At 45.7% G+C, this 18,640-nt stretch overlaps 1 protein-coding gene across 2 annotated transcripts in view; it reads right to left on the bottom strand.

The window, feature by feature from the left end:
* Positions 1-18,640, bottom strand: part of GRID2 (glutamate ionotropic receptor delta type subunit 2) — a 1,038,631-nt gene that overhangs the window by 298,334 nt on the left and 721,657 nt on the right. For both annotated transcript variants that reach the window (XM_054382934.1, XM_054382935.1), the window contains 2 exons: positions 12,926-12,979; positions 826-999 (listed from right to left, as the gene is read on the bottom strand). In XM_054382934.1, coding sequence (XP_054238909.1) covers positions 826-999; positions 12,926-12,979 — 228 coding nt within the window. The remainder of the gene's footprint in view (positions 1-825; positions 1,000-12,925; positions 12,980-18,640) is intronic.

Genomic DNA, 18,640 nt, shown 5'->3' with positions numbered 1-18,640 from the left:
CTGGGGGTGTTGAGTGTGGAGAAGAGGAGGCTGAGGGAGACCTCCTTGCTCTCTCCAGCTCCCTGAAGGGAGGTTGGAGTGAGGAGGGGACAGCCTCTGCTCCTTGGGGACAAGGGACAGGAGCAGAGGCAATGGTTCCAAGCTGCAGCAGGGGAGGCTGAGGCTGGCTGCTAGGAAATATTTGTTCCCAGAGAGGGATCTCAGCCATTGGAATGGTCTGCCCAGGGCAGTGCTGGAGTCCCCATCCCTGGAGGTGTTTAAGCAGTGTGTGGAGCTGGTGCTTAGGGACATGGTTTAGGACTGACCCTAAACTGGTCAAAGGTTGGACTGGATGAGCTTTGAGGCCTCCTCCAACTGGATGCTTTCTGTGATTCTGTGATTTAGGTGTGTATACCAAGGCACTAGAAGCAGATGAAGTGGGTGCTCCCCAGGAAGGCCTTCCTATTGAAAACATGTTTGAGGATTACCAAAACATGGCAACTCAGATGACATTAGCCAAGAGGAAGAAATTCTTCGCAGTGAGACGACAAAAGATACAACCTAGCAGGCCAACCAAATAACTACCACCCCACTGCAGGGAGAGCAGGTGGCTTTTTTTGGAACTGTTTTCTCACTTGCTGTGGAGCAGCCAATTAGTTCTTGTCCACCCATCAGTCACACTCATCCCCTGTCCAAGCACTTTCTTGTCATGTCATAAGCCATTAAACTCCACGTTGGAGCGGACGTGAAAAACAAACATCAAATTACGCCTAGCCCCTGCGGGAAAACCTTGAACTTATCCAGAAAGACAGTTCCCAGGTGGGAATAGGCTGCTGTAGGAAGTACCTCCATGCTCTGGGAGAAAGGGTCCTTTGGATCACACAGTGATGAAGATATCCTGTGGTTGCCACGGAAACAGCGCTGACTTATGTTTTGGGGCACTGGAAACGTCTGGCGGATAATGGTTAGGCGTCCGATTGACCTTCTCACCAGCTCCTGCACGTCTGCGTCATTTATCTCCTGAAAGATAAGGCAAGGGAGAGAAGATGCAGAGAAGTTGGAATCTTACCACCAGAATCTAAACAAAACAAAACAAAATTAAATTAGGAGAATCACAGAATGAAATCTCAGAATCACAGAACGTCAGGGGCTGGAAGGGACCTCGAAAGCTCCTCCAGTCCAACCAGCCTGCCAGAGCAGGAGCACCTAGAGCAGTTCACACAGGAACACATCCAGGAGGGTTTTGAGTATCTCCAGAGAGGGAGACTCCACAACTCCCCTGGGAAGCCTCTTCCAATCTTCTGTCACCCTCAAAGGGAAAAAAAAAATTCCTCCTGTTTCCGTGGAACTTCCTATGCCTCAGCTTCCACCACTGCCCCTTGTGCTGGCATTGGGCATCACCCAGCAGAGCCTGGCTCCAGCCTCTGGGCACTCCCCCTGCACATCTTTATCAACAGCAATGAGGTCACCTCTCAGGCTCCTCCTCTCCAAGCTATAGAGCCCTCAGATCCTTCAGACTGTCCTCATAAGGAAGATGTTCCACTCCCCTAATCATTTTTGTGGCTCTTTTTTGGACTCTTTCAAGCAGTTCCCTGAGGTCCTTCTTGAACTGAGGGTCCCAGAACTGGACACAATATTCCAGATGCAGCCTCAGCAGGGCAGAGTAGAGGGGGAGGAGAACCTCCCTCCACCTACTAACCACAGCCCTTCTAATCCACCCCAGGATGCCATTGGCCTTGTCAGCCACAAGAGCACATGGAGGGTATGAAGAGCTGTGTGATTACTGCTCACTTACTGTTGAGGTCTGCCATGGCCTAAAAAAGGACATAGAGAGATGCTTGCTGAAACAGCTAACCTTAAAATGTGCTCTGCCCAAACCTCACAGATTTTTTGTAGGTATAGCTGGGCTTAGTTGTTTCATTTTTGGCTTTCCTCTCCTTTTCCCACTGATGTGTTACTTAGAAGTGTTTCACAGAGCTCTGGAGAGATAACATGCAGGTGAGTAGGAAGTCATGGCATGATGTACTTCTCAGTGGAGCATTATTTAGGAGCTGCGAAGGGACAGACAATTATTCAGGCCTTAAGCATTCATTTCTTGGAAACAAACCATCAAGAACCTATAAACAATGTTCAAGTTAGCAACTGGTCTTTACCAAAAGGCATTCTAGGGGGGGTGTGCTTGTTTACAGCAACATCTCATTTAAACCCAACTTTTCTACATCATAGGGTACCTATTAAGGCTTACAGATGAGCACTCAGCTCTGCAGACACACACTTTAAAATAAAGAAATAACTAAGCAAACATGTGAATATGCCTGGAGAAGAGGAGGCTCCAGGGAAACCTAATAGCAGCCTGCCAGAACCTGAAGGGGGCTACAGGAAGGCTGCAGAGAGACTGTTTGCAAAGGGCTGCAGGGGCAGGACGAGGGACAATGGCTTCAAACTAGAGCAGAGCAGATTGAGATTGGATGTGAGGAACAACTTCTGCACCATGAGGGTGGTGGAACACTGGAAGAGGTTGCCCAGGGAGGTGGTTGAGGCTTCTTCCCTGGAGATATTGAAGGTGAGGCTGGACAGGGCTCTGGGCAACCTGATCTAGTTGGGGATGTCCCTGCTGACTGCAGGGAGGTTGGACTGGATGAGCTTTGGAGGTCCTTTTGGCCCCTTTCCTTCGTCTTTTTGAAGAATAATACATGAGAAACAAATGTTAACTTCTGGTGTCTTCAGCAGAGCGAAAGGATTACATCTTTCCCCACAGACTGTCAGCGTTTCTGAGTTCAGCTGTTATCAGTGTTCTTCCTGAAATACAGATTGGTTTTTTACTACCAACAGGAACAACACATGGCTGCAGCCGTGTGCAGAGCAATATCTTGCATTTCTGGTTGACTACTCCTTCCTCTACCACAGATAATGGTACCTCTCAGCTTAAGATGCCATCACTCTATTTAGTCTGTGCCATTGCACTCAGCTGCAAGGTGAAAAGTAAAAGGAAATACTTTGCTGTAGCAGAATGCATCCACACACACACACACATATAAAAAATATTTAATATTTATTATATAATTTTATATATATGTATATATTTTAAATATTATCACATAATTATATATATTAAAATATTATTACTTAATATTATATATTAAAATAGTATTTAATATTATCTATACAGATATGTAAAATTATTATTGATTAATATTATAGACACATATATTAAAATATCATTATTTAACATTATAGATACATATTAAAATATTATTTAAAATTATATATGCAGATATTAAAAATATCCTTATTCAATATTATATATACATATATATTAAAATATTCTTCTTTAATACTATATATACATATATATTAAAAATATCATTATTTAATATTATATATACATATGTATTAAAAATATCCTTCTTTAATATTATATTTAATATATTTAATTATATTTTTCATATCCTGTGAAAAAGCTCCAGAAATTTATCTTGATTTTAAACTATATTCTTTCTCAGAACATTTTCAGAATAAAAGAAAAATTGACTGGTTTTATGGTCCATTATAGCGAAACTTGTAAGAGCAAGACTATTGGCACAAGCCAACCTCATGAGGTTCAGCAAGACCAAGGGCAAGGTCCTGCAGCTGGGTCAGGGCAATCCCAAGCACAAATCCAGGCTGGGCAGGGACTGGCTGGAGAGCAGCCCTGAGGAGAGGGACTTAGGGGTGCTGGGGAAGGAGAAGCTCAACAGGAGCCAGCAGTGAGCACTTGCAGCCCAGAGAGCCAAGCAGAGCCTGGGCTGCATCAAAAGAAGCATAGCCAGCAGGGCCAGGGAGGGGATTCTCCCCCTCTGCTCCACTCTGCTGAGACCACACCTGGAGCTCTGTGTCCAGTTCTGGAGCCTCTGTTACAAGAAGGATCTGGAGGTGCTGGAAGGTGTCCAGAGAAGGACCATGAGGATGAGCAGAGGGCTGGAGCTGCTCTGCTCTGGAGACAGACTGAGAGAGTTGGGGCTGTTCAGTGTGGAGAAGAGAAGGCTCTGAGGAGACCTTCTTGTGGCCTTCCATATCTGAAGGGGGCTCCAAGAAAGATGGGGAGGAACTTTTTAGGGTGTCAGGGAGTGATAGCACTAGGGGGGATGGAGCAAAACTAGAAATGGGGAGATTCAGATTGGATGTCAGGAAGAAGTTTTTCCCCAAGTGGGTGGTGAGAGACTGCAACAGGTTGCCCAGGGAGGTGATGGAAGCCTCACGCCTGGAGGTATTTAAGGCCAGGTTGGATGGAGCTCTTGCCAGCCTGATCTAATGTGAGGTGTCCCGGTCCATGGCAGGGGGGTTGGAACTGGATGATCCTTGAGGTCCCTTCCAACCCTGACTGATTCTATGATTCTATGATTCTATTAGATTTGTTCTTTAATCTAAAAACTGATACCTGTATGGCCACTTTTTGTAGTTAAATAACATTTTAGAAGAGATTTTTTTTGATTTTCAGCTGCTCAACTGTTGATCTTCCCTGCCTCTAAGTACGTTTATTTCACTCTTTTCAACATTTTTGGATGCATTTAACTAGAGTGTTCTCATTTTAACCCATATGCTACTGTTTCATAGGTTTTTACATTACCTGGGAAGCGATGACAATGAAAACAGCAAAGAGTTTTTGAATTCTTGCCAAGGAGATATATACATCAATAGATTAATGAAAGCTCACAGATCACAGGATGTTAGGGGTTGGAAGGGACCTCTGGAGATCAAGTCCAACACCCCTGCCAGAGTAGGACCAGAGAATCCAGCACAGCTCACACAGGAACACATCCAGACAGGGCTGGAAAGTCTCCAGAGAAGGAGACTCCACAACCTCTCTGGGCAGCCTGTTCCAGTGCCCTGGGACCCTCACAGTGAAGAAGTTCCTCCTCATGTTGAGATGGAACCTCCTGTGCTGGAGTTCACATCCATTGCCCTTTGTCCTATCCCAGGGTGTAACTGAGCAGAGCCTGTCCTTGTTCCTTCCTTCCTGACCCCCATCCCTCAGCTATTGATAGACATTGATCAGATCCCCTCTCAGTCTTCTCCTCTCCACACTAAACATCCCCAGGGCTCTCAGCCTCTCCTCACCAGGCAGTGCTCCAGTCCCTTCAGCCTCCTGGCAACTCTCTCTTGGACTCTCTCCCTGTCCCTCTTGAACTGGGGAGCCCAGAACTGGATGCGGTATTTCAGGAGGAGCCTCACTATGGCAGAGTAGAGGGGGAGGAGAACCTCCCTGGATCTGCTGGACACACTCCTCTGAATGCACCCCAGGACCCCATTGGCCTTCTTGGCCCCCAGGGCACATTGCTGTCCCATGCAGAACTTGTTGTCCCCCAGCACTCCCAGCTCCTTCTCCCCAGGGCTGCTCTCCAGCAGATCACCTGGTGCAGATTAATGACAGCTCTCATTTTAAATGCTGTCAATTCCACTGAGTGTAGGTGAACAACAAAGCAATGCCATGTAACCCCAAATTCACCCCTAAGTCATTTGCTATCTATTTCTTTTGTGATTTTAATACTTGGCATTGACTGAGAAGCCTTTTATATGACTCTCCAATATCATTTCTCATTCTTGAATTTTGGATCTGACTTAAGAAAACTATATAAAGCAGCTATTGTATGAGAGGAAACAATTTTCATTTGCACTTGAAAGGAGGATGCAGGATAATGATCTAAGGATGGCAGATGATCTGTTATACAAGCACCAAGTGTCAAAAAAATATGACAGAGTTGGCCAAGTTGAACTTAGTTGCCACCTGGATAAATTTAGGTTGGGTTTATATGGGGTTGGTTTTTTTCCCCCTAAAAGAAATCAGAAGTTCAGCACATAACTTCAAAACCTTTCTTTTGTTGGTCTGAACTTGGAATCAAGGGGAGGCTGTCCTATTTCAAGTGAAACAGAGATAAAATTAGATGTGTGTTTCATCTGAAGAGGCAAGCAAACAAGGAAAGAAATGTTAGTTTTAATTAACAGTTCTTTCCAGATGAATTAGGAAAAAAAAAGAACTGAAGAGAATCAGTTTGTCCTATCAGGCAGTGACCCCAGAGGGAAACAAGTCTGTGTACTGGACACCTAATCTACACTGCCATTCAACTTTGGCTCAATAATTTGAGATAAGCAGCCTGGGCAGAAGTTTATTATTCACCACAGAACATCTGCAACAGTAGTGAAAGACATGGAGGGAAAGAATTTATTCACAATAAGCACCAAGCAATAGCAGCAATGCCTTCTTTATGGAAATATCTTAACTTTGGGCCAAGAAGACGATTCCAGCATTTATCATATTCTGGACATGTCCTATTTTCCTCTGCAGGCCATGTCTTCATCACATCCTTCAAGTAAGTGAGAGGGGAGAGTGCTTTTTCCTCCTCCAAAAGCCAGTAGCAATGAGGAGGAGACAGAGCAGGAAAGGGTGGCCATGGCAGATCCCCTTGAGGTGTCTGGGCTGCCAGTGCCCTTGCCATAGCATGCTGGTGCTATGTCCAACATGAACTTCTCAGCACTACCCATACAGGAGTAGCTGAGGGCAAGCCTTAAGAAAATGAAGCTCCAAAACAAGTAAAGGGAGATCTTGAACTGCATAATCATAGAATCATAGAATGGGCTGGGCTGGAAGGGACCTCCAAAGCTCATCCAGTCTGACCTCCCTGCAGTCAGCGGGGACGTCCCCAACTAGATCAGGTTGTCCAGAACCCTGTCCAGCCTCACCTTGAATATCTCCAGGGAAGGAGCCTCAACCACCTCCCTGGGCAACACCTGTTCCAGAGTTCCACCACCCTCATGGTAAAGAACTTGTTCCTCACATCCAATCTCAATCTGCTCTGCTCTACTTTGAAGCCATTGTCCCTCATCCTGTCCATGCAGCCCTTTGCAAACAGTCTCTCTGCAGCCTTCCTGGAGCCCCCTTCAGGTCCTGGCAGGCTGCTCTTAGGTCTCCCTGGAGCCTTCTCTTCTCCAGGCTGAACACCCCCAGCTCCCTCAGCCTGTCCTCCAAGCAGAGCTGCTCCAACTCCCTGAGCATTCTCATGGCCCTCCTCTGGACCCTCTCCATCAGGTCCATGTCCTTCCTGTATTGAGGGCTCCAAACCTGTACACTGCACTGCAGGTGAGGTCTCAGCAGAGCAGAGCAAAGTGGCAGAATCACCTCTCTGGCTCTGCTGCTTTGGATGCAGCCCAGGCTGGGATTTGCCTTCTGTGCTGCAAGCTCACACTGCCTGCTCCTGGCCAGCTTCTCGTCCAGCAGCACCCCCAAGTCCTTTATCTCTCCCCTCCTCCCCCAGTCTGTATTGATAGCGAGGATTGTTCCAGCCCAGGTGCAGAAATCATTTGGTCTATTATATCTCCCTTCATTTTCTTAGGTTGCAAGGGTGGTAAAAAGAGGAAATTGGTAGTACTAGGAGAAATCAATTTTTATCTCTCACAGAGAAAAAGGAAAAAAGAGTTTGGAGAGAGGAGGGCTAAGTCAGGGTTCTCGCTTTTGTTGTCAACCTGTACCAAGAGCATTTCACACGTGATCTGCCATCACCATTGGGAAAGGTAAGGGTTCAAATCATCCTCTAATGCTACTCTTAAGCAATTATCTGATTAAAATGGAGGCTTATGTGAACTCCCAGAACTGAGCTGTGATTTTAGGACCCAATCTAGCTACTTGAGCTTAAAACATCATGATGCTCTACACTCTTCCTCTTGGTGGAGTGCAAGATGGAGCAAGCCAAATGTATCAGCCAAGGACCATCCCTCTCCTAAGCAAAACTTCATCCTCTGAAAGCAGCCTTTGAATGCAACATTCTGGGGTCCCTTAGTCCTCTCTTGTGTTAAAATAGGCAAAGCTGTAGGCTCCTCTTCTATAAACTGTTCTTTAAAACAGTTTGGAGTTTGTTTGATTTGGTTTGGATTGGTTTGATTTGGTTTAGTTTGGTTTGGTTTGATTTAGTTTGGTTTGGATTGGTTTGATTTGGTTTAGTTTGGTTTGGTTTGGTTTGGTTTGATTTCATCTGGATTGGTTTATTTGGTTTGGTTTGCTTTGGTTTGATTTGATTTGGTTTAGTTTGGTTTGGTTTGGTTTGGTTTGGTTTGGTTTGGTTTGATTTGGTTTGGTTTGGTTTGATTTGATTTGGTTTAGTTGTTTGGTTTGGTTTGGTTTGGTTTGGTTTGGTTTGGTTTAGTTTGGTTTGGTTTGGTTTGGTTTGGTTTGGTTTGGTTTGGTTTGGTTTGATTTGGTTTAGTTGTTTGGTTTGGTTTGGTTTGGTTTGCTTTGGTTTGGTTTAGTTTGGTTTGGTTTGCTTTGGTGTGGTTTTGTTTGGTTTACTTTGCTTTAGTTTGGCTTGGTTTGGTTTCGTTTAGTTAGGCTTGGTTGTTTTTTTTCCCATCCTTTTCTCCAAGAAAGATGTAGCTTTTTCTGGTAATTAGAAACCTTCCACTAACTTGTGCCCTCAATTTATTCTGGGGTAATTTGAACTCCTTTGTTCTCAGGCCAACCTTGTCCTCCAGCCCTTGCCAATGGTGCATTTATTCACACTCTGCATGTCTTTACAAACAGAGAGTGCATCCTCTTTTCAATCTTTGTTTGCACAGGCTAACCAGGACAACCTTTTCAGGCTCTTCTCACACAAATCAGGTGGTTTTTTTTTTTTTTTTGTTTGTTTGGTCCGTTCTAATTTCAACAGAGCTGGTACATATTCTTGTAGCATTCATATTTTCACCTCCTTGGAGAAACAACAGTAATAGAGGACTGGTGGCAGACATGGCCATAGTAAGATGACTCCAAATGTTTTAATGAAGGAAAATGCTTAAGAGGGAGATGGATTTAAAAATAAGAATCACAGATCACAGAATATTAGTGGTTGGAAGGGACCTCAAAAGCTCATCCACTCCAACCTCCCTGCCAGAGCCAGAGCACCTAGAACAGATCACACAGGAACACATCCAGGTGGGTCTTGAATATCTCCAGAGAGGGAGACTCCACAACCCCCCTGGGCAGCCTCTTCCAGGACTCTGGCACCCTCACAGGGAAAATATTTTTCCTTCTGTTTCCATGGAACTTCCTATGCCTCAGCTTCCACCACTGCCCCTTGTGCTGGCATTGGGCATCACCCAGCAGAGCCTGGCTCCAGCCTCTGGGCACTCCCCCTGCACATCTTTATCAACAGCAATGAGGTCACCTCTCAGGCTCCTCCTCTCCAAGCTACAGAGCCCTCAGCTCCCTCAGCCTCTCCTCACAAGGAAAATGTTCCACTCCTCTAATAATTTTTGTGGCTCTGTGCTGGACTCTCTCAAGCAGTTCCCTGAGGTCCTTCTTGAACTGAGGGGCCCAGAACTGGACACAATATTCCAGATGTGGCCTCAGCAGGGCAGAGCAGAGGGGGAGGAGAACCTCTCTCCACCTACTCACCACAGCCCTTCCAATCCACCCCAGGATGCCATTGGCCTTCTTGGCCACCAGAGCACATTGCTGGCTCATGGTCAACCTCCCATCCACTAGGACCCCCAGGTCCTTTTCCCCTTCACTGCTCTCCAACAGGTCAGTCCCCAACCTCTTCTGCTCCATGAGGTTGTTCTTTCCCAGGTGCAAGACTCTCCCCTTGCTCTTGTTGAATTTAATTCCATTTCTCCTTGCCCAACTCTCCAGCCTGGATAAATCTATTGGTGAATGGCAGCACAACATTTGTTTCATTCAAAAAGAGCAAAATAAAGAAAAGGTCTGAAAAATCATAGAAATGTCCCCTTTTCAGATCAACTAACAGAGCTCCAAGCATACTTTATGCTTGGAGTCACAGAAAAAAAAATATTTTGCTGGCCTGTGCTTTTTTTTTTTTTTTGGGTGGGGGGTGGGTGGGTATTTTACTATTGTACAAGGAAAAGAAGCCACCAGAGACAGACAGAGGGAGAGTGAGTGTGAGGAATCCAATCTCACATTTTGCCAAGGCATTTTTTATGAGGACTGCATTGAAATCTACAACTCCTGCAAATTTAAGTGAAGAATTTCACCATCTGCTTTCAGGCTCTGCAGCAACAGGGGCATTCATTTGGAGGGTGTTTCCTCATCTGACTGCACTGATCAGAGGAGATTTCTATTGTTTGCAAAGGACCTAATGTGATGGATTATGCTTCAGGAAGTTATGCAGCTTTTCATTGCATGGGAACCATGCCCCTCCTCCTACACATGCATTTCTGCTGTGATACACAGGCCTCAAGCAAATTTCCTGTGTTACACAAAAGAGCAGCTAATGGCACAATAAAAATTAAGGAACTCTTTCCAGGCATTATAGCATTTAAAGCAAGCAATCAAAGTAACAGATGTTACCTCACAAAACCCAAGCAGCTTGCTGATCAGAAAACTCAAGGTGATACATCCTTCTGCATTACTATACCTGCTGTGTGTTGCATCCCTCTGGCACAGAGATTGAAAAGGAAAGACTGTTCTGTCTTATTTTACTGTCTCATAGGCTCACAGGATGTTAGGGGTTGGAAGGGACCTCTAGAGATCTTCCAGTCCAACCCCCTGCCAGAGCAGGACCAGAGAATCCAGCACAGCTCACACAGGAACACATCCAGACAGGGCTGGAAAGTCTCCAGAGAAGGAGACTCCACAACCTCTCTGGGCAGCCTGTTCCAGTGCTCTGTCACCCTCACAGTGAAGAAGTTCCTCCTCACATTGAGGTGGAACCTCCTGTGCTGTAGTTCATATTCATTGCCCCTTGTCCTATCCCAGGGTGCAACTGAGCAGAGCCTGTCCCCTCCCTCTTGACCCCCAGCCCTCAGATATTGATAGACATTGATCAGATCCACTCTCAGTCTTCTCCTCTCCAGACTGAACAGCCCCAGGGCTCTCAGCCTCTCCTCACCAGGCAGTGCTCCAGGCCCTTCAGCATTCTTGTAGCCCACCCTTGGACTCTCTCCAGCAGATCCCTGTCCCTCTTGAACTGGGGAGCCCAGAACTGGATGCAATATTCCAGGTGAGGTCTCAGCAGGGCAGAGCAGAGGGGGAGGAGAACCTCCCTGGATCTGCTGGACACACTCCTCTGAATGCACCCCAGGACCCCATTGGCCTTCTTGGCCACCAGGGCACATTGCTGTCCCATGCAGACCTTGTTGCCCCCCAGCACTCCCAGGTCCTTCTCCCCAGGGCTGCTCTCCAGTAGATCCCCTCCCAGCCTGTCCTGCTGCAGTTTATTATTCCTAGGGGGCAGTCCCAACCCACTACAAGAGGTTACTGTATTCAATGCACATTTAAATAGAAGAAGAAGAATTAACTCTGGAGTCTGAGATGAACACTCTGCTTCAAGATTCCACTCAGTACAAGCAAATTCTATTTTAACCTGACAGACAAAAAAGCAAACAATTATGTTGTTCACATGGCCATCAGTAGCTTAAAGTTGGGTTCTCAACTTGTGGGATCCCATTCAGTGCTGGAGAACACACTCAGGACCAGCCAGGAGCAGTGCAGGGCACAAACTAGGAATTTCTGCTGGACCTTGGTTGACTTCACAGCAGTTTCAGAGGAATAATTTTCTCCAGGGGAAAATTAAAAAAAAATCCACTGGTTTAAAAGAGTAGGGCAAAGTGCAATCCCACTGCAAAGTTATACCTTACTATGACCCTGAAAAAAAATGGTTTAGATTCAATCAATTGACTATTAGCACAGTGCACTAGTGAAAGTCTAGCATTTCAGTATGAAAAGAGACGTGCACAGTAAATCCAGACAGTAGACCTGGAATTTACAGGCAATGTCATAGAATCACAGAATGCTCTGGGTTGGAAGGGATGTTCAAAGCTCATCCAGTCCAAACTCCTCTGCAGTCAGCAGGGACATCCTCAACTAGATCAGGTTGCCCAGAGCCCTGTCCAGCCTCATCTTCAATATCTCCAGGGATGGGACCCCCAACCACCTCCCTGGTCAACCTGTTCCAGTGTTCCACCACTCTCGTGGTGCAGAACTTGTTCCTAACATCCAATCTAAATCTACTCTGCTTTAGTTTGATGCCATTGCCCCTGGTCCTGTCCCTGGAGGGTTTTGTAGATAGTCTCCATCCTTCCTGTAGCCCCCTTCAGATCCTGGCAGGCTTCTATTAGGTCTCCTTGGAGCCTTCTCTTCTCCAGGCTGAACACCCTCAGCTCCCTTAGCTTGTCCTCATAGCAGAGCTGCTCCAAGCCCCTAATCATTTTCATGGCCCTCCTCATGATCTACAGGTTAGGAGAGTGTTGTTTCTGCAGGGAATTCAGCATTTCTGGAACTCAGTTGCTTTTCATAAAAGAAGAGAAAAATCTAAGTGTTGTCAGATGTAAGAACTGCACTGTTCAATGCTTTATACGCAAAGCAACTGCACCTACTGGCATGTCATCTTTTGGCTGGCAAGTGTCCATGGACGAACCTATTTCACAGTTTAAAAAAATAAAATTCTCAGTTTAACTTTCATTCTTTTTTTCCCTTCACAAAGATTCATATGACCTGATCCAGAAGTCTGCTAAAAAGCCTCCCACTAATAACAACAGATCTGGGTATCAACCAGAACTGAGTTCTAGAGGGAGATCTCTAAAGGACACGGAAAGGAGATCCATTATGATTAAGAAAGTACAGGCAAAACAACAAGTCCTCCACTCTGAGAGACTGCACGTGAAAAAAGGTCCTTAGAAAGATCCTCTAAACACAGTCAAATGTGGAAACTCAAGATACTCAGAATAAAAGTGGGTTTGGTTTGGTTTCCATTTTATTTTCCATGTGTTCATTTAAGGACTTGTGTTTAAAACAGGCAGGACAAAGCAGTGATGCCCAAGAACTTGTCATTCTATTTTTATTAAGCAGCATTCACTCCCCCAGCATGTCTGAACTTTCTCTCAGCTATTGCTTCCTGTTGGCAGAGTGCAGAGCAGGATGAATACTGTCAGCAAGCCTGCAAACAGGATTCAGGGGTCACAACAGTGTTCATTTGACAGTTACCTCATTTATAATGATCCAGTGGCAGTCAAAGGCAACCAAATTAGTCTCCACGACCTGGAAGAGAGAACAAACCAGCCATCAGTCAGTGTGCTTGGGAAAGCCAGAATCAGAAAGAAAAATGAAATGGATTTTCTCTTGGAAATGACAAAACAAATGAAAAGGAAGCACAAGCTCTCCAAGACCTTTGTTGTTCAGCTGAGGCCACAGAACCTTCAGCAAAGTCCTGCAGAGGCATTTCTCTTGTTGCATGGCTTGCTAACTAAACTTGGAAAACACATTTCATTGCCAGAGTCACTGAAAAGAATTTGTTTCAGCTGACTGAAGAGAAAATGAAATTGGTTTTGCCTTCATAGATTGTATTGAGAGGGAGCAACAGAGAGAAAGGCAGGAAATGAAAATCATCTAAGGATTTCTGTAGCTCCTGCCTCTAAGGCCTTGGCGAGGAGAGGAGAGGAGAGGAGAGGAGAGGAGAGGAGAGGAGAGGAGAGGAGAGGAGAGGAGAGGAGAGGAGAGGAGAGGAGAGGAGAGGAGAGGAGAGGAGAGGAGAGGAGGAGAGGAGAGGAGAGGAGAGGAGAGGAGAGGAGAGGAGAGGAGAGGAGAGGAGAGGAGAGGAGAGGAGAGGAGAGGAGAGGAGAGGAGAGGAGAGGAGAGGAGAGGAGAGGAGAGGAGAGGAGAGGAGAGGAGAGGAGAGGAGAGGAGAGGAGAGGAGAGGAGAGGAGAGGAGAGGAATGCCCTGAAATTGTGCTGGGGAGGTTTGGATTTCATGTTAGGAAAGATTTCTTTACAGAAAGAGTGGTTAGGGATTGGCACAGGCTGCCCAGGGAGATGGTGGTGTCACCATCCCTGGAAGGATTCAGGAAACATATGGCCATGGCAGTGTTAGGTTGATGGTTGGGCTCAACGATATTAGAGGTCTTTTCCAACCAAAACAATTCTATAAACAATGGCCTGTCCCATACTCCATGCACAGAGGGTCTCTGCTCCACCTCCCGTATCTTCTCCTTTCCTTGGCTGCAAAATTAGTCCAGGAGCTGACCCCATGGTGGACTGAAATCGTGCTTCCTAACTCATCTTTCACTCAGCTCTGGCATTTCCCTCCTTGACTCCACTGCTCAATCCACCTTTGCAGTGGAAAGAGAGAGGAAAAAACTATGTCTGATCTGCTTTCATCAGCTAGGAAAGAAACCATCCACAGGAGGGAGGCAAAAAACAAACTACAGGAAAGGCTGGACACATTTACTCCTTTTTCTTTTTTTTTCCTTCTAAATGAAAGTGAATTACTATTAACATTGAAAAGTTTAAAAGCACATTAATTCCATTCCATTTCTATAATCATGGTGCTCATCTTGAGTCACAATAAGAAACTACTGGATGCTTAAAACTGTGTTGAATCTGAGGGAAAAAAAAAACAAACCAAAACAAAAAAACCCCAACCAATCAAACAAAGACAGAAATCAAAAACAAGGCTTGGAACTTAACAACATTCTAACATTCAGAGAGATGATTAGTGCTGGGCTGTTGGTACTTGGACCACTGCACATCAGTCATGGTTGGGCTTCTAATGACCACCAGAGCAAGTAGTGGCTGCCAAAGGTGATTGCAGTTTATATTGTGCCACATCCAAAAGAGAAGAATTTAACTGACCATAAGTTCTCAGAGCAGTGAAAGACCCCACACTGATATAGCTTCATTGTTAATGCAAAAGCCATTAGAACTGGGCTCACTGGGTTGTTTTTAGCAGCAATGTGCTCTGGTGGCCAAGAAGGCCAATGGCATCCTGGGGGGGATTAGAAGGGCTGTGGTCAGTAGGTGGAGAGAGGTTCTCCTCCCCCTCTACTCTGCCCTGCTGAGGCCACATCTGGAATATTCTGTCCAGTTCTGGGCCCCTCAGTTCAAGAAGGACCTCAGGGAACTGCTTGAAAGAGTTCAGCACAGAGCCACAAAGATGATTAAAATACTGGAACATCTTCCTTATGAGGAGAGCCTGAGGGAGCTGAGGGCTCTGGAGCTTGCAGAGGAGGAGCCTGAGAGGTGACCTCATTGCTGTTGCTAAAGATGTACAGGGGGAGTGCCCAGAGGCTGGAGCCAGGCTCTGCTGGGTGATGCCCAATGACAGCACAAGGGGCAGTGGTGGAAGTTGAGGCATAGGAAGTTCCATGAGGAAAAATGTTTTGCCTGTGAGGGTGACAGAAAAATGGAAGAGGCTGCCCAGGGTGATTGTGGAGTCTCCCTCTCTGGAGACATTCAAAACCCTCCTGGCTGTGTTCCTGTGTGATCTGCTCTGGCAGGGGGGTTGTACTGGATGAGCTTTTGAGGTCCCTTCCATCCCCTAACCTTCTGTGATTCTGTGATTCTGAGAATAGGTCAATTAAAAATTCTGATCTGGAGAGAATGGATAAAAAAAATGAAACCAGCAATATATGAACTGATTTGAAACTCTCACAGCAGCAATAAGAAATGAGGGGACATGAATGTCATAGCTGCTAATATGCTCCTGGAAACTGTCAGTAATATTCCCAGCAGGAATCAGAGTCATCAGTTTAGATGAAATTTAGATTTGCCACTTTCTCTGGGGAGTCAGCAGCGTATTTTCTCATGACAACAGTGTATTCTGTCATGCTGCTTTGACAGGTTCCTGCCTTCTCCACAGCAGGTGTCCATGCAGCACGTAGAAAGAAGCAGGACACAAGCTGAACAACCCAGTGATGGGAACCATCACAACAGGCCCAGCCAGGATACTTGGAGCATGGCTGGTCCAGTCAGAACTCTCATACCAAACCAGTTGGAAGACACATCCAGGAACAGCTAAAGGTTAAAACCAGACAGAAAAACAGCAAAGTTCTCAAGGGAGTATTTGGTCCTCATGTAAATTTCCCCAAGCACAGAAAGCTTAGGTCATTTACAAGATAAGCAACACCATTTAAATTTTCCACAAGGCATCAACATCTTACTGAAGTGGAAGCAATTATGCTGGTCAATCTCCACACCTGCCTGCTGAAAGCAAGCAGAAGTGAAAAAAAAAAAACAAAACCAAAAAACCCCCACAAAATCCAAACCCCTAAACCCTCAAAAAACAACAGGAAAAAAAAAAAAAAACCAAACAAAAAACCAAAACCCAAACCCCAAAAAATTATAGAATTAAAGAATCATAGAATCACAGAATTGTCAGGGTCGGAAGGGACCTCAAGGATCATCCAGTTGCAAACCCCTGCCATGGCCAGGGACACCTCACACTACAGCAGGTTGCTCACAGCCACATCCAACCTGGTCTTAACAACTTCCAGGGATGATGTTTCCACCACCTCCATGGGCAACCTGTTCCAGTGTCTCACCACCCTCATGGGGAAGAATTTCTTCCTAACATCCAATCTACATCTCCCCATTTCCAGTTTTGCTTCATTCCCCCCAGTCCTATCACTCCCTCACACCCTCAAAAGTCCCTCCCCAGCTTTCTTGGAGCCCCCTTCAGATACTGCAAGGCCACAAGAAGGTCTCCTCAGAGCCTTCTCTTCTCCAGACTGAACAGCTCAAACTCTCTCAGTCTTTCCTCTTAGGACAGGTGGTCCAGCCCTTTGCTCATCCTCATGGCCCTTCTCTGGACACCTTAGAATCATAGAATCATAGAATCAAGAAGGCTGGAAGAGACCTCAAAGATCATCGAGTCCAACCTGTCACCTAAACCTCATGACTATCTAAACCATGGCACCAAGTGCCACGTCCAATCCCCCTTGAACACCTCCAGGGATGGTGACTCCACCACCTCCCTGGGCAGCACATTCCAATGGCCAACCACTCTCTCTGTGAAGAACTTTCTCCTCACCTCCAGCCTAAACCTCCCCTGGCACAGCTTGAGACTGTGTCCTCTTGTTCTGGTGATGGTTGCCTGGGAGAAGAGCCCAAGCCCCACCTGGCTACAACCTCCCTTCAGGTAGTTGTAGAGAGCAATGAGGTCTCCCCTGAGTCTCTTCTTCTCCAGGCTAAACACCCCCAGCTCCCTCAGCCTCTCCTCATAGGGCAGAAAGGGTAATTTGCCATTGGGATTTGCTGCCCAGGAAGTTAGTGGAGTCACCATCCCTGGAGGTGTTCCAAAAAAGCTTGGATGTGGCACTTGGAGCCATGGGTTTAATTGTCAGGAGGTGTTAGGGATCAGGTAACAGGTTGGACTTGATGATCTCTGAGGTCTTTTCCAACCTGGTTGATTCTGTGTGTGTGTATATATATATATATATATATATATATAGTACATATTCCTTACATTTTATATTCCTAGATTTTGTCAGCTTTGTAAATACAGCTTCATCCTCCTTCCAACCCAACTGAGCTAGTCTGGTGATTTATTTTGGGGGTAATTCTCCAATTTGTTGGGAGGTAATTTCAACCCACCACCGGGCTCCTGAGGTTTCTGTGCCAGAGGGACACACTTGGAGACAAAGCTCCCAGTGGCATTAGGGGAATGATAGTGACAAACATGCTCAACAAAGGGCTCCTAAGGTCATAGAATCAACCATAGAATGGTCTAGGCTGGGAGAGACCTTAGAGAGGTCAGGCAGGGAGGTTGGGTTAGATGATCTCTAAGGTCTCTAAGGTCCAATGGGCAGGGACCCCTCTCAACCAGCCCAGCCTACTCAAGGCCCCATCCAACCTGACCTTTCACTGCCTCAAAATGGCAGCCCACCCAATCCTCAGAAGGAAGGAATTCACAGAAGCAAAATCCACCTTTTCTCTTTGTGTTTTAGTGCCACAAGCCCAAGGCAGCTTGATTGCTTCTCGTCCCAGTTTGAGTGACACTTTGTGCCTGAAGCCTTCTGCAGATCAGATTTGAATGCACTTCATCTTCCATTAAAAACTGAGTTTCAGCTCATTTAGTTTCTCTACAAATACTTGGTTCTGTGCACCTCCTTTGCCCATGCTCTCAAATTTCAATTAGGCAGGACCTTTTCTACAGAGGATGGGCCTAAGTGTCCCTCTTTTTATCATGTACATCTCCCAGGCCACTTAAGTCAGGCTTTAGAAGAGGCTTAATGGGCTCACAAGTCACTCTCACTATTTCAACCAGCTCAAGCTACCTGTGACTGACTGATTCACAACTTGCAAATAAGATGAAATGCATTCAATTTCTTCACTTAGAGCTGAACCTCTGCAGCAAGATCATCTTTTATCCATTAAAGTTTATGCATTTATGAGCCTACTTAATATTAAAGCCATTTTCTAAAAGCTTGTATCAAATTGAGATGAACTTGTGATGTACTCAGAGACACTCAAAATACTTAGCTTAGACATGCTACAAATATCTCCTGATTTAAGAATTCACTCTCCCTTTTAGTATGCCAGGAGCTGGTTTTTGGGATTGCCCTTTGTCTATTCACCTAAAGCTTGTTCTAGTATTAAAAGGGGTTGCTTGGGAAGATGACTGACTGATGATGCCCTGAGAAAGTAGCTAGATTGTATTTTTCACATTTTGTTTGATGAAATACACACAGAATCTCAGAATCACAGAAACCTGTAGCTTGGAACAGACCCTCAGCATCACCAAGTCCATCCATGAACCCTACTCTACAAGGGTCACCCCTAAACCATAGTCCCAAGCACCACATCCAAACCACCTTCAAACACAGCCAGGCTTGGGGACTCCACCACTTCCCTGGGCAGCACATTCCAATGCCTGAACACTCTTGATGGGAAAAAATTCTTCCTAATGTCCAGTCTAAACCTACC

This window comes from Indicator indicator, chromosome 8, assembly GCF_027791375.1.
Source record: "Indicator indicator isolate 239-I01 chromosome 8, UM_Iind_1.1, whole genome shotgun sequence".
Lineage (NCBI taxonomy): Eukaryota > Metazoa > Chordata > Aves > Piciformes > Indicatoridae > Indicator > Indicator indicator.
This window is presented reverse-complemented; position numbering and strand designations above follow the sequence as displayed.